The sequence below is a fragment of the Apus apus genome, chromosome 1, assembly GCF_020740795.1.
Source record: "Apus apus isolate bApuApu2 chromosome 1, bApuApu2.pri.cur, whole genome shotgun sequence".
Taxonomy (NCBI): Eukaryota; Metazoa; Chordata; class Aves; order Apodiformes; family Apodidae; genus Apus; species Apus apus.
In genome coordinates, this window is record NC_067282.1 from 115,649,697 (window position 1) to 115,672,255 (window position 22,559).

The window sequence follows — 22,559 nt, forward strand, 5'->3', positions numbered from 1 at the left end:
TCAATTCTGTGTTTGTCTAGTGACGAGAAGATGCTAGACAGAAAAGACCATGACCTGCACTGACCCCCTTTCTCCTTCTGTTTCAGTTGAGCACAGAGATGCCAAACTGGAATCATGTTAAAAATACCATTCTGTGCAGAGTCCACATTTCTGTAACACTTTTCGTATATATAATAAACAGTCATTTAAACAACTTACTGACATGAAGGTCCTAAAAGATAGGCAAGCAGGCTGATGTGTGTCACTGAGAGCTGTTCAGAGTCCAGTATCAGTGTGTATCTTCATGGATTGAATTTACTAACCTGTCTGCTCACAGAATTAAATGAGACTGTACCCATGATTGCTGAACCCTCTATCAAAATTTAATGTGCTAAGCTACTTAGAATAATGACTAGAATTGAGTTATAAAACTAAAAAACAGGAAAAGTTCTTTTCCCCCCATGAGATTCACAAATAAACACAGAAGAAGCAAGCATGCAGGATGAAAGAGTTCAGGGCTTACACAAAATTTTTGAAAACATTGGAAAATAGCCAGCTAACAAAGATGAGCTTTAGATGAGGTACCAAATGTCTAGACACAAAAAATTGCTTATGTAGGAAATGATTCATTTTGGCTCATTTTTCCATACCCTGCCCACTGGAAATTATTTGATCTAACCTGATAGTACTGACTGACTTAGAGAAAAATAAAGGTGACAAAGAAGTACTTTTGATATCGATGATGAAATTGAACTGCAATTATCATACTTGCCAGGTTTGGAAAATCAAACAGAAATCTATACTTCTGGCCACTCAGTACTGAGATTCAGAAAGAAAATAAGGAGCAAAATATCAAGGTGTAGTACTATCAAGTAGTATCGAGTAGTTACAGGAATTTGCTTGCCATTTGAAAACATGCCAAAATTAAAACAAATATATAGCTCGTGATTCCAGTCTCTATCCTTATGAATATTAACAAACACACTGTAAGTTTTGCTGGTATCATCAGACGAGAACAGATATGTGTGACTTGTGAGAAGCATCGATTTTAAGACTTTGGATAAGAACATATTTAGCCTCAAGTTTCTGACATAAACACGAAGCCCGAGCACTGCCAGGGATCCCAGCACTCCAGCCATCCCATGAGTCAGGGGGCACGGGATATGGGGGTGTCCCACAGGACAGGGGGGCATCCCACGAGGTGGCCCGGCCCCCGCACCTTGCGACGGGCAAAGCGCATCAGAGAAAGGCGTTTGCCCCCAAACGCATCGGGAGTTTCTCCTTGCCGCTGCCCTCTCATCCCGGGAGCGAGCTGCAGAGGGCGTCTCCCGCCAGGATTTCACTCCCCACGGCGCCTCCCGGGCTGTGTGTGACACCCCGAGGCAGAGGGAAGGCAGGCGGGCAGCAGGAAAGCTGGCAGGAAGAAGAGCGGCAGGTCCCTGGGGGCTGCCGAGCAGCTCCCTGTCCCCGGGAGGGATGCGCGCCCTGCCGCGGGTCCCGCACCGGCAGTGCCCTTCCTATAGGTGCCAGACAGGCATTCCCGGCGGAAAGGAAGGATTTGAGGCCACACCTTGAGTTCTCTGCTCGGTTCTGGGCCCCTCGCTGCACGAATGACATTGAAGTGCTGGAGTTAGGCCAGAGGAGGGCAAGGAAGCTGGCGAAGGGTCTGGAGAATCAGCCTTATGAGGCTTATCCTTCCAGAGGGAACTGGGGTTGTTTCGTCTGGAGAAGAGGAGGCTGAGGGGAGATCTTGCTGCTCCCTACAGCTGCCTGAAAGGAGGCTGTAGCCAGGTGGGGGTCAGTCTCTTCTCCCAGGTAACAAGTGATAGGACGAGAGGAAGTGGCCTCAAGTTGTGCCAGGGAAAGTTGAGATTGGACATTAGGAAAAATTTCTTCACTGAAAGGGTTGTCAGGCGCTGGAACAGGCTGCCCAGGGAAGGGGTGGAGTTACCATCCCTGGAGGTACTTAAAGGCCGTGTAGCTGTGGTGCTTAGGGACGTGGTTGAGTGGTGGACTTGGCAGTGCCGGGTTAATGGTTGGACTTCGTGGTCTTAATGGTCTTTTCCAACCAAAATGATTCTATGATTCTATTATTTGACCCATCACTAACTTGACATCCAAATAAAGCAATATTTTTTTAATAAAACCTTTTGCAAATGCCCTTGGCCAGCCTTACAAGAGTAGAATGTGAAGGGTCAGTCCCTTAATGTTTGGAGCTATCTTGGATAAAATCCTTTTTAAAGTCCAGATCAGATGGCAGTCTGTGCTAACACAGACAGCTCTGGCAAAATCTATTGGCTGGTTTAATTCTTCAGTAATTACATAATTATTTTGAATTAATTTAGTTAGTATAGTAAGATTACCTATATGGTCTGAATAACACAATGATGTAACATGATCACTATATGAAATTTCCTAAGGCACATTAACTCATATTCAGTCAGCTACAGGAGGTCTTTTGAATAATTAGTTTGTGTTACTGGCCTGCAGTTCTTGACTTGGAAGATCACTCAGAGCAGCAGATCTCAGCATTCAAAGCCTTCATGCCAGCTATTTCATGGGCCAGAGGTGGCCTACCAAGGCAATCTGGACAGGAGGAACAAGTTAGGTCTATGTGGTGTGTATGCCAGTGGACAAAAAGCACGACTGAAAACCATTTCCACTCAGAGAAGCTAGAGAAGTGTGTTCAGAAGGGCTACAGTTCCATCTCTCAGTGTCCCATGGTTTCATTAACATTTTCATTTAAAATTGATTCAGTCCAATTCACCAAGCATTCCAGCAGCTTCTGGGGACAGTCTTTAGAAAGTCTAGAAACAATAGCTAGAAGAGGAGAGCTGCTTCCACAGGCTTCTCACCTGGCAGTCCCCTGCTATAATTTTCTTTCATAATACATCTTTCATTTCCTTCATTTGGAAGGGCTTTGCTTCATGGATGTATTTTTAACTAAATACTCTGCCTGATAAAAACAAAATGTCAACTTCCTAACATTCAATAGAAATTTGCACAGAGAAGAGAGAAGCTAATGTTAAAAGATGATACATGCTACTGAATTCATCCAAATATAGAAACTTAAAGAATCCTTTAGTCTTTATTGCTTAATTTGATTTAAATCACACATTGCACAGGGACTAGCAGTTTATGAAGTGTGTTGAGCCATTGCCTATATTTTTCAGGGATAGAATGAGACAGGACTTTCCCTGTCTTAGCTACAAGAAACAGATGAGGATGCCTGGGAGCTGTGTTGACTTCCCTACAGCTGCAAGCTTGCTTCTAGGAGAAAAAAATTGAAGTGAGCTGCTCTCACAATTGCCAAGTGATTTCATAGAGGGATTTTCGGGTCATCTGTGCATCAGGTTTACATTTAAAAGAATAAAATGAAGTGCTGCAGTCGAAGTGGTAAAGGTCAGTCCCTTGTGGGCACAGTCCTACCTCCTGATGTTGTCAGCAGCAGGAGCGAACAGAAATGGAGATATACTTGAAATTTTGTCAACACTTACTTTACTTTCAGTAATTGCAAGTGACAAAATGCTGGGGCTATGTTATGAATTGTCAGAGCAGAGAAACCTAAATGACATCAAATGCATTTCACTTCTGGAATTAATACTGGCTCCTCTGAAAAGCTATTTTAATTACATTCAGCAGTTTATATGTATCAACTGGGTTTCAGATCTGCTTTCTAAAACTCAACCTGCCTTAAGCTCCTGCAAAAAAGATTTAAAAAAAAAACCTGTGGGTAAATGAGGAAAGGCAAAAAAAAGCTCAGGCATACTTTCTTCATTAGTGCATTTAAATATAATTTGGCCTTTCAGGTTAATGAGTATCTGACTCCCTCATGGGGAGAGGGCCTGTGCCAGTTGGTGATGTCCAACTTGTAGAGTTGAGGGCCAGATGGCACTAGGTTTCAGCAGCATGGAGGGAGTTTGCAGAGGTCTTTTAAAGGCTGGTATGTGCTCAGTAATACATTCCCCAGCAGCAGCATCCCTCTGCAGTATCTTTTCCCCTCTGGGACCTGAAACACCACGCAGAGCTGAATGGGCCAGTCATTGACAACTGGAATGTAAGATCTCAGACACAGGAAAGAGGGTGCAGGGAAGTGTGAGATGCAGCTGGGGCCATGTGAATTTTTAGAAGTCTACACAAGTTGCATGATCCTTGACATGATGCTCAAAGACTGTACTAATGCTCTACACCCTTGAGTTCAGATGTGTCTAGAAGAGAACTTCAGAAGCATTTTTTTATCCTCCTGTCATTACTGTTTCAGCACAGCTCTGGTTAAGTGTGGCTTTATCTCTAAGGCTATCTTATTGCTGCAGTCCCTGCCACAAGAGTTGCCAGAAGTGGCTCCTAAATCAGTCTATTCCTACCTTTTTCATAAGACATTTAAACAAACACCCAGTGGGAGAATTTTTCTGCTCTGACTTGTTATTCTGCTCCTATTTTCCTAGATACAAAGTTATGACCCCTACCTTGAATACAGTCTCCCTGACATTCATGAAGTCTTGAACCCTGATGTCTCATGTTTAGGTTTCAGCTGTCATTGACATACTCATTTTCAATTAGAAAAGACAGTCTTCAAAGTCACTATAGAGTATCTGCAGATTTAGAGTACCCCCTTCCTCCTAAATGCCAATATCCAGTGTACGAATTCTGCTGCTTCCTCACTCTAATTGTGTTTCAAAACAAGCAGACCAAAGCAATCTTCACTTCTGTTCCACCAAGTAAGAATACATTGAGAATTAGCTGTCTAAAAGTTCTTTGCCTATTTCAGGAAAATATTTTTTTCATTTGCTTTGATGGAAGGACAAAGAGAAATGGATAATTTCTATACAGTGCTCACTCTTTTGCCAAGCCCTGATTTACTTTTCTGCAGTTGGACCCACCTTAAGCTCTTGTGAAATAAGGAAATGTTGCAGGCTTGTAGGTAGTGGGGTGACAGCAGGCTTGACTGAGGACCTAGATGATCCCATATTATTATAATTCCTACAGACTGTTTTTTTCTCTGCCTTAAAGGGAGCTCCATTTACAGCCTAAGTAGAACAGTTATGCCTACAAAGCATAAGGAACTGCCTGCAGGAGGGGGAGCTGGAGAGGTGACAGCCTGCACGCTGCAACCTGGTGGTGAGACTTGCTTTGTAGGCATTGGGTGGGTGGTTGAAAGGAGAGCTTTCCAAAAGGATAGGAAACAATACTTGTTTCTTTGCAAGTCATAGCACAGCTAAGATAAAATACACACAAAAATGTAACAGTGGAAGACTGAAGTATGACTCCTCCTGCCTGTTGAAAGACCAGTTTGCTTTAAGAATTCTACTGCAACTTGTCACCGTCTTGCAAAGAAAGTTTGTGATAGACTTTTCCTATATGAAATACACACAAAGTTCTTTTCCCCAGCCCATATAAGCAGGAATTCATTTATTTCTGCTTATTTCATGTTTTAAGCAAATGTTTTTTGCTTTAGATGTTGCCAGGTACCACATGCAATTTGAAATTAATGTTCAAACCCTGCTTTTGTAAAATTTTATAGCCTAGATGCAGCTTTATTGGTCTGCACTGGACATGGCTTTACTAACCAAATCCCTTGTTCAATCTTAAGTCTTGCAGCAGAAAGGAAGTTTAAAAAAACAACAACAGTACAGTAATTAAGAAGGCCTCTTCTTAGCAATATGCCTATGATTTAATACTTGAAAACTTAATTCTTCAATTCCCAGTTGGGAAAACATTTTTTTACAGGAAATAAATAAATATTTAAATCTCTCTCCATCTGTTCTCTATCAGCACTTCATAAAATAAGTGGTATTAAAAAAGAGGAGACTTACTTCTAGGAGTCTGAGACTTGCCTAAGGCTTTGAAGCAGTGTCAGCTGGATGAAGCAAGTTCCAGAAGGGAGGTGAAAAAAATGCCCGTGCAAATTGTCCGACTTGTTACACTACCAAATAGGTACCTCACGGCTCCTTGTCACTCTCCCACTAAGTCAACAAAGATGTAGGAAGTCAGTTAATAATTAACATATTATTAAAATATTAAAGCTTTACCATATGCCACTTTAAAAAATTATTTTTCTAATAACTTTAAAACACTTACTGAGGTATACCGAAGACTCCCATGGAAAATTCACTTTTTTGGAAGACACCCTTTCAGGAAATCTGCCTTTGCCATTAGATGATTTTCCAGCTTGAGACCACCACGATGTCCCAGCCTGGCTGCCTGAAGGACACAGAATTCTCATCTGAAAGAAAATGAAGTGATTTCATACCCCTTGCTCCTTTGTTAGAATTTTCTTCCTGTATTTACGGAACTCAAATTAGTGCAGCTTTGCAGTAGGAAGAAATATAGGGGAGAAGGAAGAGGTTTTCCAGGGAGTAAACTTAAGCTGAACTGGTCTCTTGGACTGTGGTTGGCAGTACCCATACTTTAGTACAAATAGTACCATGCTTGCTATCTCATATGCTTTTTTTAAAAAACAAACCTTTTTTTTTTACTTATTATGCTATGTTTGCCTGGCTTTGTGGTTTTCCTGTGAATGTAAACAATGGTTCTTACAAATGGTAAGAGAGCTTTTAACTCTGTTCTGTTTTCTTCTCTTCTCACCAAGAATAATTTATGCTAATATCCAAATGATGCACTGGCTCCTACAGTGGGAGGACATTTCCAGGACTGGTGTCGAAAGGCAAGGAAGTTTTATTCACAGAAGTAACCTGAAATGGGAAGCCCTCATTGAAAAATTCTTCTCATCTGCAACAAGCACCATGGCTGGTCACTGCCAGCACTAAAGAAGGCTGCAAAATGACATTAATCCATATCCTTCAGTTTTCTGCATCACCTTTAATCCAGTTCCCCTCTTCTCTTGATGTATCTTCCAGCTGATGCTGATGCACTAGTTTAACGTGCAGGTAAGGCAGCCTGGCTATGGCAACACAGCCTTTTCTTCCTCTGCAGCTCACCAGGCTGGGATCTCCTCTCTGCTGGTTGCACAGGCAAACTCAGCCACTCAGGCTTTGTGCTGTGTGCCAAAAGGCCTTGAAACACACAGACCCCAATGAGCCTTGTGTCATATATTAGCCCTGAGTATGGCCTTTTGACATAGCGATGGGTCTGTTGCAAAGAGGACAGCATCCTTGGGCAGAGGGCAGCTGGACTCCTCTTCTTAGTTTTAATAACTGTGAGACAAAATTTGAAGGCAAACCTATTGCTGATTTTACATACGAAGCTGCTGCACACAGCCTATTTTACTAACACTGCAATAGGACTGGCACCCCCTACAATACTCCCAGAACAACACTTTTTTGTTCCCCGAAATTCTGCATCTGACCTATTTCTTCTCAGCCACAAAAAAAAACCAAACATTGTGATGTTTTAAAGATTAAATTCTACAAAAATGAATAATTTTATATATTCTTCAACCTTCATCAGTGCAGTGAAGTTTAATTCAATTGCAAACCTATAGCACTTAGTCTGTGATAACATAATCAGCAGCATAAGCACCATTGCCTTACTGCAAAATACAAGTCTTAAAGAGTTTTTTCTTCTCGGTATATAATTATGATTTCTGTAAACGTGTTCCTTTATGGTGTATTAGTGACAAATAATTAGGAAGCAGATGGAAATTAAATATAAGTGTATGACTGCCTTCTTTAAAGGAACCCATTTTATACATCAGTCTTTACTGTTCTTTGAATGCAAATGGTTAGTAATTTTTTGGGCAGAAAATATTTGCTTTCTTCCTTCTGTGGCCTTGACCCAAAGCACACTGAAATCAGTGGGAATAGTTCTCCTGACTTCAAAGACCTTTAGATCAAGCCCAGTCCCTTCTGTGGTTTACAATTTCATTGTTAAATACCACAGAACAGGAAATATTTGTTTCAAGTCATTCTTCCTTCCATTTGCCACGTTGAAAAAGCCAGCCTGAAATCAAGATGCTGTGCAAGACACATTACCCAACAAATGGTATCAAATAAGCAGCAGGCAGAGCCCTGTAACCAGCTCGGAGGCTCAAGTTCAAGTTCTTGCTTGCTTTTTGTTTCCAGACAAATGTTACTTGTCCCAGGAAACTGAGCAGTCTCCCTGTATGCAACTCGCTTATCTGTGATCCGTGAACTGGGGGTCCTTGTTGTTGCACCCTTGCTCTTTGTCACTGCTTATCCTCAGCAGAGCCTTCAGACCAACTCTCCAAATCCAACACCGAACCTAAGAGTGGGCCTCTTGAAAAAACAGCTTGAGTCTGACAAAAACATTTGCATGAACACCTTCCCTAAATGTATACCTTTCTGGCCAAACTAAGTTGTCTTTTGAAACCTGGGAAACTAGGAGGCGAGACTAACAACTTCACCCAAAGACATGATGCACATGGCAGACTGTTTCACAGCCCAGCAGCAGCAGACTCCCTGCCCATTTGGCCTGTGCCTCTGCAAACATGCAAGGCTTCACTCAAAAGAGAGGCACCTGCTGCCAAGTTCAAAGGACTCCACGGGGAAACACTACACATTACCAGATAGCCAACACAATTCCTAACTACGCCCACCCTGGTCATAGCTGCCAGCAGGTACTGCTTACTTCTGTGGTTGACCCCATCAGCTGGGAGGTTCTCTGGCTCCAGACAACTCAGTACCAATTTTGTTGCGCTACTGCTGTTATGTCATTGCATTTTACTTACTTTGATTTCTCTTCCATTTTGTGAAGTCCCAAATAAGTGTCCAAAATGACCAGTCCCTACCATCCTCTGTGTTAGTTCTTATATTTTTTCTGTCTGGTCTGGGTGAGATTTAAACACATTTTAGTTTTAACACTCCAGTGGACTCTGACATTATGAGGGACATCATACATTGTCCCTCCTAGTGAGTGATATGGTGTCAATGTCCAGTGTAGGTATTGGAAAGGGGGGAGCCTGTACTTCACCCATGTCTAGACCTGCTTCCTTCCAATCTTGCACAGCACTAATATCTCTGTCAACAGTCAAATACTTGTTTGGTGCTTCTTCTATCCAAACTATGTCAGAGATCTTTTGTTCACCATCAACACCACTAGAAGTGTCCTCAGGGCCCCTGATGAAATACTAATGACTCCTTTTTTTGTCCTTACCTTTCCCTGGATTTGCTTTATAACTAAGCTAGAAAACTTACAGAAACTTCCTGGAGAAGTCAACGCTTTTACTATAGGTCAATTAATAACAGGGGGGAAATGAAAACACACAAAATACAGCTGCCCAGATTATCTCCAGTATGGGCTGTTTAGACTTTTTCTTCAGAGACCAGCAACCATAGATCCTTTGGAATGGGCTCAGTATTGGTTTTTGAAGCAAAATTGAGATGACCATTACAGGCACAATAATTTAAAGAGGGGTGATTTCACTGTGATCATGACTCAATAAGGGGCTCATTTAAAACCAACACAATTTGCCTTTGGCTTAGCAAGAAATCAGTGTTTTTGCCTGGAGATGCAGCACACAAAAGCCCAGATGCACAAAATGAAGGGCTGCTAAAATTAGAGGCACTCTTGTGGTTTGGGTCGTCTTCTGGTTATTCCCAGATACCCAAAAGTAGGTCATTTCAAAGCTTAACAAAGACATTTCCCTCAGACTTGTTGACATTTTAGAGCTAGTGGAAGAGACCACCTGATGGGAGAATGTTATCAACATGTCACACTCGGGTTTCACTCCGCCTTGGCAGCGTTTCTGCACGGCAAGAGCACTGCAGCGTTACAGGGTCAGGCTTTTTTCACTTCATTAGAGCTGCCGTAGCAGCTTGTTCTTATCAACTGTTAGAAGTCACAAGAAAATAAAATTGCTATAAATTTCCATTAAAGGGAGTAAAAGTAAGAGATCAATAAGAAACCTTCAGCTGGTAACACACCATGGGGGTTTTAAAGCTTAAAAAAATTACGTATTTTTTTGCTTTATTGGATAGCAACTCCCCGCACAAATCATTGGGCACTAATAAAGTCCTACTTTAGGAGAAACACGTGAATCACTGGTTGTTAATTAGCTGAAATACAACTCGATCATGACTATGACTCCCACTATGAGAAGATCTTAAAGATCTTTACTAATAACCTAAAAGGTTGTCTGTGCCTTTGCTTCCTGGTTATCCTCATAGCTGTGCAACGGCCGTGATCTTTCAACTGACCAATACCCTATTATGAGTGACACAGCAGGAAATAGATACAAATGCTCTGATGAGACAGAACACAAATAAAATAGCATTCATTATTAAGTACCTTATCACCACAAGCAGGGTGCTGGTGGGGAGCAGAAAGAGGCAGTTCTGTGAAAAGCTCCAGACAGAGCAAATTCCTTAAATACATGTGGAGCAGCTGCATTTCAAAAGTGTTTTATTGCAGCAACTCTGCCTCAAAGACAGCTTTCCTTTTTATCCTTGTGCTAGCCTGTCATGTACCCGGGTGCTGGAGGAAAGAGGTGTCAAACTGCCCCTGCTTTCCCTCAAAGCACTATGTAGCCAACTTACAAATTACAAGGTAAAGGAGGTGAAAGGCCGTGGATCCTCCAACAGTGTGTGCTTCAGCATGCACAAGGGACGGTTTCAAAAAAGTGGGGGCAACCATGTGGAAGGAGCTGATGAAGAGAGATTAGCTTTATGTTTGCCCACGGACAGCCAAGTTTGTCAGTATAAGGACACTCGTAGGACACTCGCCCATATACAATGCATTATCTCAGGTAACAGCAGGGGGGAAAAAAAAGCAAACTTAGAAACTAACTGAATAGGATAAGGAGAAGTATTTGTGGCAATTTCTATAGGTACTTGTATGGAGAGGGTCTGTAATGAAGGAAGAAAGATTGTCTGACTGAGATGTGCTGCCTGGAGCATTCTTGCCCCATTTGCAAGCTGAGGGATGGCAGACTCCCACCTGTTTTCTTGACAGTCTACAAAAGCCACATGTTATCATTACTTCTGCTCTTTTAAGACCTCAGTTATAAAATTGTTGGTAATTTAAATATTTACTGAAGTAGTCACACCTTGGTATGTGACCAAGTAATGTAAGAACTTCAGACACAAAAGCTGGATTTAGGGTGACCATAAAATTTTCATTCCAGGTTTCCTGATCTCGAGAAAACGCCCAACCTTCATTCTGCACGCTTCCCTGCCGTTTATGACACCACTACTGTGCTCTTAACACCCTCCAACAATTGCACCTAATTTTTATTTGCATGTGTCTGTCTTGTGCTCACTGGTTCTTGACAGGACTTTCTCCACTAAATGAGTCTCATTTTGTATGTGATGCTGGGTAGCACATACACAGCATTCTTTAAACCTCAGTTTTGATAGTCTCTCTACCCGTTAGTGATTTAGGTGAGTCTTTTCTCATGTTTTCCACTTTTCCAACACATTTGCATTGGATATGGACAGTAGGATTACTAAAGAGAATATTTTAGAAAGCTCAGGAAGTTTTCAGTGATGCTGCATAGCAAGATACTACTTCTCCCATATTCTCCCTCTCCTCCGACGCAGTTTCAGCCTTTTCCCTAGAGCACTGAGTTCATATGAACTGTTCATTCACTGTGAACCCACACAACTACTGAGAGCTTTTTGGTCTATATGCTATCACCCCGTCCATCGTGATCCCTAACACTTATTCCTTGATTAATTGCTTTGCATGTCTCCGTAGAAGTGGCAGTTTGTTTGAACACACCCACACTCCCAATCTTGTTCCATACAACTTTCCTCTTCATTGTTTGCCATCTATGTCGCAAGTGGGGACCATTATCACTGTGCCTCTTTTGTAATCATCTCTCATATTTGTGTGGTGGAACTGCCCATCACATAAAAATGCTGGTCTAAGTAACTCCACCTTCGCAAAATCATTTTAACAACAGAGTTTACTCATCTAGGTTTTTTTTCCCCATTCCAGTAAAAATAGGAGGAAAACCTATGGTGTTTACTTCTCAAACTATAAATGGATACAGACACACAGAGGATCTGGAGAACAGAGTGACTGAGCAGAGTTCTGTTCCTAGACCTCAAGTGCCAGAGGCGTATCTCCTGTATTAAAAGGGTGTGAAGGCATTTGACAAACAGGCCTGCAGTTGATGCTGTGCACCACAGCACCTGGGCTTTTAGAATTTAATGCCGAGACAGAGACCTAAGGAATGGATTACTCCCACTTTCTGTGCCTAACCTAGCTTTGTCTTCCTAGAGAAGAAGAGAAAGGTATCTGGGTTGAACCAAGCTCTTTCAGTAACCTTATTTCAACTTGCCTATAGAGGGAATTGATGCCAATTAGGCTCCTAATTTAGTTCCCCAGCTATTGTGTCTAAATGATAACCCAGATCTTGCACCCTGTACACACTGAAGAGTTGGACTTCAATACTGATATTAATATTAGTGTCTACAGCCAAGCACCTCAGACTAGAAAAAAAAAGGACAAAAGTGCATCTGTCACTACATCAACAGCCTTTGGCATTTGCATTGCAATTAGCCAGCACTTCAAGCCTGGATTCAGAGCCTGAATTAGTAACCTGCATTTGGACAGCAGATAGGGCAGTGGGGCAAATTCTGATCACCCTTTTCCCTGGACTATTTATATTTTCTAATTCACTGGTTGCCTGCCATGAACTATGTAAGTAGTTGCATCTGGCTTTCTAAATTCTGCTTTCCTGGCAGCACATGATGATCCAGCTTAAGCAGGAATTGGATATTGCTCTGCCCTCAACCAAAAGCCTGATGATAAAGTAAGCTCATAAAAGATGGCAAATGTGCAAGAAAAACCCCAGAGAACAAGTCAGGTCATCACCTGGTAAATGTGCAGTGTGCTATGCAAGATGGGGGGGTTGGACTAGATGATCTTTCGAGGTCCCTTCCAACCCCTATGATTCTATGGAAAACACCCTCATCTCACAGCCTGGGTGACTTAAGCACCTCAGCACACCTAGTTAGCTGGGTTGTTCAGAGAACTCAGGATGACTAGAGAGAAAGGATGACTTCTTCATCAATGCTGAGTGCTCCTTAATGCCAGAGAGCCATACTAGTGTCTCCCAAGAAAGGGGCATTACTCCATGCATTCAATAGCCTGATGGTCTCTTCCTTACAGTGAAATTTGAGAATCTGAAATTGAGCTGCTCCCCAGAAGTTTAAATGTCAAAGAAGCTTTAAGTTTGTTTTTTTGTTTGTTTGTTTTGTTTTGTTTTACACTACAATCATTAAAAATGCCTGGCCTAGCATATGGAGACAATATGGTTTGGCTGTATCATGCATGCTAAAAGAGAAAAGCAGTACATTCACAGCCCTGATGCGCTTTACTATTTGTTTAGTTTTATTTCCTTCAGGGTTTTTTTAGTATTGACTTCCAGGTTTTTTAGTATTCACTTAAGATCTGTATCACCCCATTCTTAATAAAAAGAACTCGACCTGCTCCACCCCTTTCAGGTCAATGTTGGCCACTTTGAGTATCACAGTTTCATTTCCCTTTTTATCTTTGGAGGAACTATACCTGCCTGTGAAAGTTGCTGAAGCTGTAACTCTTGGGAGTGGCTATGAATGGTACTCATGCTTTTCTATTTAGATACTGAGAGAAACAATCTTATCTTCCATTGATAATTATTTAGCCTGCAATTGCTCATCGTATTTCTATTTCTCTGAGGCTGTTACAAAAGACACAAGCCTAATTTATCAGTAACAAAGACCTTACGAAGAGAAGACAGCTAGAAAGTGAAAGAGATGCTGAGACTAAATGAAGTGATCTTCATCAGAAGGATTTTGTTAATGACTCTCATGCTTTTGGACTTGACAGCTCTCCCTATGTAACATTTTGGTGAAACTCTTGTAACTATACACCCATACCCCAGCTTACAGAATATGTTGTCCATCAAGAGGCCAGCAAACGATGCTCTTGCAAGGAACAGCAGCAAATTAACCACTCTGGATAATGGAAGTCAGACTACAGCTTTTTCAGAGCTAATATTGGCTCCTCTGATGAAGTCCCTTAGAATGAATAAAGACTAGTTAACACAGTTGCAACTTAGTATGTGCTTCAGAATAACTTTCACCAACTCCATGAAAATACATGAACACAGATTCTTGAGCATTCTCACCTGTGACCTGTGGCACACAGGCTTCATTTAGATACCATTTTGCCAGGGATTTATGGTACTGAAAATAAGTATGATTATTCTTCTCTATCTTTGAACATCATGTAAATCTTTAGCTCCCTGTCACAAATCTATTTGTTTTAATTAAACTTTCTCCCATTCAAGACAGGCAACCACAAAGAGCAAATAAAAATATTTCAATAAAAGTGGATATGTAGTGGGAATCTGGTTCTTCTCTAGTGGCACTCTTGTATTTTAGGCTAACCACCCACACCTAGTGAGCAGGAGATGCACAGAATTCCTCGTCCTGCTTCATCCCAGAGAAGCCAGAAATCATGGCATTAGTAGCCTAGATAATGTTGGTATCCCACCAATGGCAGCAGCCAGCACTTGGGCAAGGTTTTTGAAAGAAGCAGCAGGCAACAGACATTGACAGTTACTGGACAAGTTTCTTGTGAACCTTACCAGGTAGTAGTTTGTTACAACCAGAAGAATTAAAGGAAATGAGAATTATATTTGTAGCAATAGACTCCACTAATACTGACCTGTTTGGCACTAGTAGAAGACACAGCATAGTCACAAGGCCATCTCCCCCTGCCAAATTTAGGAGACTGCCTCCAAGACTGAGATATCAAAGTACCTAAAAATGAAGCCATTGTGAGAATTTTTAACACAGGAGGAAAAAAAACAACAAAGCAACAACCAAGCATTTTTCTAGCTTTGTTCTCAGGAAAGGCTCAACTGCTTTGACTGAAATAAAATTCCTAGCATAAGATAAACAACAGTCATATGAAGTATCCGCCCACACAGCTACAACTGAGAAAAAAGGTCCTAAGCCTGGCCTGTCATGAAAAGATTACACCTGGTCTGCTTGTAGGTGGGCTGATGAAGTCCAAGAGAGAAACTACCTTCTGCTACTTGAACAAGATCAAATTTACTTGCATTCAGATTTTCTCCTGAAGTGTATTAAATTAAAATTAAGTTAAACTACTTCAAAGGCAACAATTTTATTTGACAGAAACATTATCGAAACAGTAGGTAGGGAGAACACAACATTTCAGAGGGGTTAAACCACCAAGGTAACCCATCATGCACTAAGTGGATCATTATAATTAGTGAAGTCACAGACTGGAATTGTGCTGAGTGTGATGTCTGATTTACCACTGTTCAAAACTGACTCTATAAAGTCCAGTACTTTAAAGATGTCATTACTAATTTTTATAACATCTACTCTGTGGGCAAGTTCCACCCAAGTATTTAGATAAAACAATTTATGCTATAAAAAACCCCCACAACTGAGAAGCCCTTAATTAGGACAAACCTATAAACTTCAGCAATAAATGACTGGGCAGCCTTAAAACAAGAATTACTATTCTACTGGGCATGCATCATAATGCTTTGCTAGCTAACGGATCACCTGTAAAAACAGAGACAATTAAGTATACCAGAATTAATCAATAGAGCTTGATCAGGAAAGAACACCATGAAACGATAACTCCTTTGAAACCTGAGGGTCTCAGATACCCCCAAATAGAAAATAAAGAGCTTAATGTCAGTTTAAAGACAAGCCATTTTCTTCCAATTCAAACAGTACAAAAAACCAGGACTGTTATTCCCTTTCAGCTGCCACCCTTGATTATACCAAACACCCAGGAAAGGAGGCAAAAAGAGGTGGGTTCATGTATGTGCAGATGGAGAGAAGAGGGTAAATAGTATCGTTAGAAGTTTAGGAAAATCCTAAAAATACTCAAGTATTTTTCCTTCCCCAACTTCCTTTTCCCAGATAATTTCTACAATAAAGGGCTTCACAGACAACTAAACCATAAAACGTATCTGTGGCCACCTCTACAACAAATTTGTGCACACTTGACATTTTCCCCCCAATAAGGCAGAAGATTCTGCAGTTAGCTACAGGCACTGTTGGATGAGCACCAGGAGATGGCTAACAACGCACAGCAACACAGCAGGCTTTGACAGTTCGAACTGCACACAAAAATTAACTCTACGTTGAAATATACAGTTTATTTTCTCAAAGTCAATCAATACCATTTGTCAGTAGGTAAGTGGTAAGTGTCAGGCAGGAAAACTGTACATTTTCACTCTGGGCTGCAGAATCCAAACAGTTGGAGAAACATAGTGGAAATTTTTCACTATACAAATGAGATCTAGAATTGAGAACAACAAAAGGTGAAGAAACAGCCATCCCCAGGATGCTGAAGGCAAAACATTAGCACCAAATTTTTTCAAAAAGCAACAGTGTAGCTATTTACAGATTTACATATAACATTGGGAGGCCATCATCTTCAGGTTCTGAGGGAGAGATATTTTCCACACAGTTTAAAGAAAGGAAAGGGAAGAATGGTGTCTACACAACTGTTGTGTGAAAAGGGTAATATATATAGCATTCACAATATTGCTAACTTTTAGCAGAAAGATCTAAATCAAAGTACTGTATACAAACACGTGGTAATTATATTATTATTCACATTTCACATACACATTTCAGAGTAACCACAATACGTAAAATTTTTAAAATGCCACAGATAAAACAATGCACACTTTTCTCCAAGCTAAAAGACAAGCATAATTTATTTGGGAATTGCTTAGTTTTGGGTTTGTTATGGTTAAGGGATAAGTTTAAGGACGAAGGGATCACTTGTCCTAGGAACATAGCAGCAAATCACTGTGAGATGCCGGAGACTACATTTCTATACTAGGAGGAAGCAACTAAGGTCAGCTGTAGGTCTTGCAAAATGGCAGCTCCATTTGACCTCAACTGATACACAGCAATGTAATTTCATTAAAGATTTGGTCCAGGTATACAAAGTAGTGCACTCTAAGGGGGGGGGACAACAGTCCTTTTTTTTGCATCTGTCTGCAAAGGAACTGGTTCCAGGGACTTTTTCTTCCCAGCTCCTCAACTCAAAAGGAATTTGCCAATCAGCACCTCTCCAGTTCTCACATCACAAAAGAGAGAGGATCCAGGTAAGAAGGACAGAAAATCTTTTGTGAATGCAGCCAATGCAGGAATAGTGGGAGGAATGGTTTTCTCTCTTTTCAACACCCAACTACTTGTATTTTCAACCTGCTTACCTATAGACTGGCATTCACACCCACCTGCTAATGACTTCTTGTTGGGCAACCTCTTTGTCTACGGAGGGATAAACGTTTTCTGTACTACAATGTAAATGGCATATACACAAAGTCATCCAAGACTTCCTTTTGCCTGCAAAATTTTATCTTAACATAGAACTTGACATTTCAACACTACAGAATTTTTGTGTAGGTATCTGAGCAAGTCAGTAACCTTTTACTGCACTAAAACATGAGTAAGAAGCTCTTTTTAGAGCTACTGTAAATCATCTGTTTTAAGTCAATGGCAGTGTTAGCAGAACACAACCAGCAATCCGATACTGTGAACTAGCATCCTCTCATTTATCATTGTGCAGTGGAAAAAAACAAACAAACAAACCCCACTTATTTTCACAGTTACAAAGCAGAGTTGCTCCTAGTAATGCACAGTATTTATATGGCAGAAGTTGTTTATATTGCATTTGGTAGTTTGAGAAAGAGGAAAGAATGAACAGCATTATGTAGGTCAACTGCAGTATAACTTAACTATCTATATAAAACCATCACAATGTTGAACACTCAGTACACATATAGAAGCAGTGTCCTTAGCCTACATTTATTTTCGTAAGTGTAGTGGTTTTGGGGGAGAAAGAATAAAAACAGGCCTAAAAAGCACAAGAAAGAGCAAATGAGCTTTCTAAATAATTTAGATGAGGAATGTTTTGAATCAGCACAGTATTTCCAGCCTGTTTCTTAAATCAAGTACAAATTGGTAAAGGAAATTGCTTGCATTGCAATAAAGTGTTCAACTATGTCTTGCAAAATAATTAAAAAGGAATCTTCAGCAAGGTAGCCATTAGGTGATTTGCAAGCTGGTTTAAGAAGTGTGTAACTGAGACTGATTGTAAAGTTATTTTCTGCAAGGGGAAAGTGCCATCCTATATACAATATTACAAAAAAGTGTCCGATGCCACAGGATCAGTGACACTACATTTCAGCAATCTGAATATATTAGCTATAAGATGCACGCTTCCCCTATTTAATGTGTCTTCAAAAGAAAAACAAACAAAAAGTCACTAAATTTAGAGCTTCTAAATTTGTGTGCATTCATGAATTGCTGTTGGGTTTCCCAGCAGTCTGTACAGCATCTGAACCTAAAGAAAGTATACAACCTATTCTAAAAAATGTTGTTTGCATGCACAACTGCCACAGACTTTCAGCTTATTCAGCAGAAAGGTTAAGTAAGAGTCTATCCTTTTCTGTGGAGCTGTCTGAAAGTTAAGCAATGAGAAACAGCTGTAATGTCCAGCAATAAAAATGTGTTCTAAAAAATTTAAATACATAATCCCAAAAAAATGAAAGAGAGCATTATTGCTGTTTTGAGAGCTATTTTTTTCTTGTGCACTTGTTTCTCTACCCGGCACTCAGACAAGCCAAGATACTTGTTTGTACGCTTGGCAACTCCTCCATCCTTTCCTCCTTTTCCATTTTTCACATCCTCGGTCAAAGTCATCCTCTTATTTGAGTCGTTCAGGTTGGAGGCTATCAGTCAGACACTTCAGTTGCTCTTCCCCTAGCTTGATCTTGTCCTCAAGCTCTCGTTGCTCAATGATGAGGGCTGACTTCATTTTTACAAAGTGCTCATAGTCTGCTAAGTTCTCCTCACTCAGGTAGTTTGCCAAAATGTCAAAGACAATGCGCTCTCGACGATCCAGGTTTTCCTTCAGTTCTTTCGCATCTTCATGTTGCTGGGTCAGAAGCTTCTGCTTCTCTACCAATGTCCGCTTAGGAGAAAAGAAAAACAGTTTAAAATTCATTGGATTCACCAGGCTGGGACAACAGCTTCAGTGTTTAAGTCTCAAGTCTGTTTTATCTGCAAGACTTTCCTGAATACTTAAGAGAGGTGGGATAAGATCTCTTCTTAATGCGTCATCTAATAAAATGCATTAACAGAAAAAAAAAAAAAAAGTGAATCAATGAAAGATTCACCATTAATTTCTATTGGTCTCAACAGCAACAACTTCAAAGACTACTATTTGATAGTCCAAAATATAGTTGCCTTTGAGAAACATCCAAGTTCTCCAATTTAAGACTTAACTCAGCAATGACTTACATCTTTAATACACAGCACCCAACTCTCACAATGAAACAGCTCTTAGAGAACCAACCAACAGACTAATCAATGGAGCAACTGGCTCTTACACAGCTCTTGACACTGTGCTATTTCACAGTTCTGCTGCAATCCACATGGCCTCTCCATGAGACGTGAAGTCATGTGGTCTTAAAATATAAGGAAGAGCGAGCGCTGGGGCAAGAAAATAGGAGAGAAGTTAAAAAAAAGAAAGACATCTTCCCAAAAGGGCTGTAAACTTTTTGCTTCCTGCCCTTCCTAGAGACAAAATAGGATTTTTTTGTCCATTCTTTGAATGGAGAAACACACAAAGAGGAGAGGAGCTATATCCCATTTCCACATATGTATGAACATGAAGGGTAAGGCACATCTCACCCAACTTCACCTGTCTACACAGTCAACAGCCACATCTGAATCACTTGGGCACACTCCTTTAGCAGTGTATGGAAAGAGACAGGAGTGGCATTAATCTGACCTATTTCAGCTGTCTGCCTAGAAATTACTGCCTTTTTCCACTAACAGAGTATGGCTGGCCTACTCTGACATCAAGAATTCCCCTAAAGATTTCTGAACTTAATTAAAAAGTGCACCTAAGAGGTACCATTCTGTAACTGTTAGCTTTGCTTCAGAGATGAATTTTTGAGAACCTATGACTTCAAATAAACCACGGTCTTCTCAAATAAATGTGTCCCTTTTTTTTTTTTCCATTTGGACTTTATGTTAAATCACACATGCAATAATAAGCCAAAAGGAGCTACAGAAAAGTGTTTTCCTAGACTATAAAATAGAGTACTTTCAGGATGGTGTATGAGACAAAAGAGAATAGAGAGAGCAATCTTCAACAGACCTCTCTGTCAGAGTTGCATGTGTATCCTGTGCTGCTTCTTCTTCTATAAACTGAACAAAGTTCAGAGGGTGAAATGCCTTAAGACTTGCACTCTCAATGTACTCAAAATATACAACCTAGATTACCTCAGGAGTCAAGACAGCTATGGAAGACAAGTCGCAGAAATCACACATGATTAGAAAACCCACAGTTCAGTCTTCTTTCGGGCATCTGCCAGGGAAAAAAAATCCCACCGCAAGTTGCAAGCAGAACTATCTGCTGTGAAGAGATGGAAGTATTCTCCTAAATTCACCAGGGGAACTAGAAGCCAAGCCCAAACTTGGAAGCCTTGCAGCTTCCTGAGAAGAAGAATTAGACTTTGAGGAACATAAGAGGGCATAGATCAAACAGCTGGTAACTCAGTTGTAGAGTTACCCACCTAACCTTGGGATGAAATAGCTCTGTTCTTCAAGCCATTTGCTATCATTGTCAACAGACACAAGAACAATCAAATGTTTAGTCCTTCATAACAGTTTCTGAGATTTAAGTTGTATGGTTTCTTCTCACCAAGCATGACTTTAAGAGGAACAGGAGTAACCTGACAATTTATTTTTTTTAGGAAAGGTAAACACTACTCTAATTATGAACTTTGTGTGACACTTTAGTACCTCTGCCCTGTGAAGGTTCAGGAAATACCTAAGAGAAGTGTGGTGCAGAAAAGTAAAAGGCAAATGAGAAACCTCTTGAATTTGCTTTTACCTCTGACAAACATAATTGACACTTGAAAGCATGTTTTTAAGTGTAAAGTGAAACACACTGTAGCAGGCTCAAGACACCATTCTGGAGGGGGTTCTTTGAGCACTGGGTAAATGGCTCACCAGGCCTAATGGCATAAATGACGTCTGAAGTTTTCATCTGACTAACTTCAAAAAACCAAAGCCAAGCAGAGTGCAGAAGGGTTTTTTTGCAGCTGGCAGTGATCTAAAGCCCCAGCCAAAAACAGTTCATCCGAAGTTCCTCTGTTGGAACTCTTTCTATTTAGAGTCTTTCTCAATAACTGTTAGCTGTTTTGAACCACAGCCATATGAAGAGGGTCTCCCTCCATGTATTTGCCTTTCCAGCATCTGGTTTCTAAACTGCTATCCCTGGCACTTGTCCCTGCTCTTGAGATAACAGGTCTTGTAGGTCTAGGCACCTCATCACATCTGTGGACTGCTGGTTCAGGTTCTTAACACATTCTGGCTTTTATTGATAAGGAAAGTAATGAGAAGACACTGGACTCGTGTGGAAGGAAGAGGGCTCGTAACTGTTTCAGATTAAGCTCCTTTCAGAAGCTGAAGTTGAAATACCTGATAAAACTCTTTGTGGCAAAAGACAGCTATGACAGAGCATCTAATAGTCAAAGTACTAATTCAGCAGTGATTATTTGCATGCTGACAGATTGTTTATTTAGAAAGTCTGCTGAGCTGTTGGTGGTTCCTAGAAAGTACAAAATTATCAGAGTAATGTTAATTTGGTACACCAAATACCATGTGACCCAGAAAAATACCAAAGGACAAACAAAAAGCCACATGTGTCAGGCTGAATTCAGTGATATGCACACATAACCTACATGGGTTGTATTTACAGTCAAGAGTACCTGGGGGGGAATTGATGCATCTGTGAATTATCTCTGACCAACACTTCTGAAGCTACTATGGCAAGCCTTTGGTGTCAGTGCATGAGAAGATGAATGGGGATTAGAATAGGTTAGGGCTTGGGATTTCTGTCAGGCAAAATCTGACAGGAGAGCACACAATTTCTTACTGCCCTTACTGCATCACCTGGTCACCTTCTTCTTTTTCCACACCTAGCCAATAAGCTATTTTTATCCCAGCTCTCAAACTGTGCTTGCTATATGCTCATATATTTTGGTAGATCTTTCCTCAGCTCACACTCCCACCTTTGAGCCCATTAGGCAACTGCATTTAGAAAAATGAAGTCTAAAGAAGGATTACATTTCTTTGAGTTTCAGAAGCTTTGATCTGCGCTCTAATAAGCTGTCAAATATCTTCTCTTTGCGTCAGTTAAGCAGGGCTCTGCACAGCCATTAAACAAGTATGTCTGACAGCAGCTAAGGCCAAACAACAAAAGCACAGCTTCAAACTAGTCCCAGCACTTGCTAGTTCTTACTGGTGAAACAGAATCACAGAATCATTGTTTGGAAAAACGAGCCTAACTCTACCATGTTCAGTGCTAAACCATGTCCCTAAGCACCACATCCCTAGGCAGCCTGATCCAGTGTTTGATAACCCTTTCAGTGAAGAATTTTTTTCTAATATCCAATCTAAACTTCTCCTGGTGCAACTTGAGCCCATTTCCTTTTGTCCCTTTGCTTTTCACCTGGGAGAAGAGACTGGCCCCCATGTCGCTACAACCTCTTTTCAGAGAGCTATAAGGTCTCCCCTCAGTCCCCATTTCTCCAGGCTAAACAACCCCAGTTCCCTGAAATGCTCCTCTTAATACTTGTTCTCCAGACC

General features: G+C 40.8%; 1 protein-coding gene across 3 annotated transcripts in view; it reads right to left on the bottom strand.

Moving 5' to 3' along the window:
• Positions 1-16,014: 16,014 nt before the first annotated feature.
• The window catches only part of SHROOM2 (shroom family member 2), a 124,940-nt gene continuing 118,395 nt past the window's right edge, over positions 16,015-22,559 (bottom strand). For all 3 annotated transcript variants that reach the window (XM_051634207.1, XM_051634199.1, XM_051634214.1), the window contains one exon: positions 16,015-18,867. In XM_051634207.1, the coding sequence (XP_051490167.1) occupies positions 18,601-18,867 (267 nt within the window). In that variant the 3' untranslated portion in view covers positions 16,015-18,600. The remainder of the gene's footprint in view (positions 18,868-22,559) is intronic.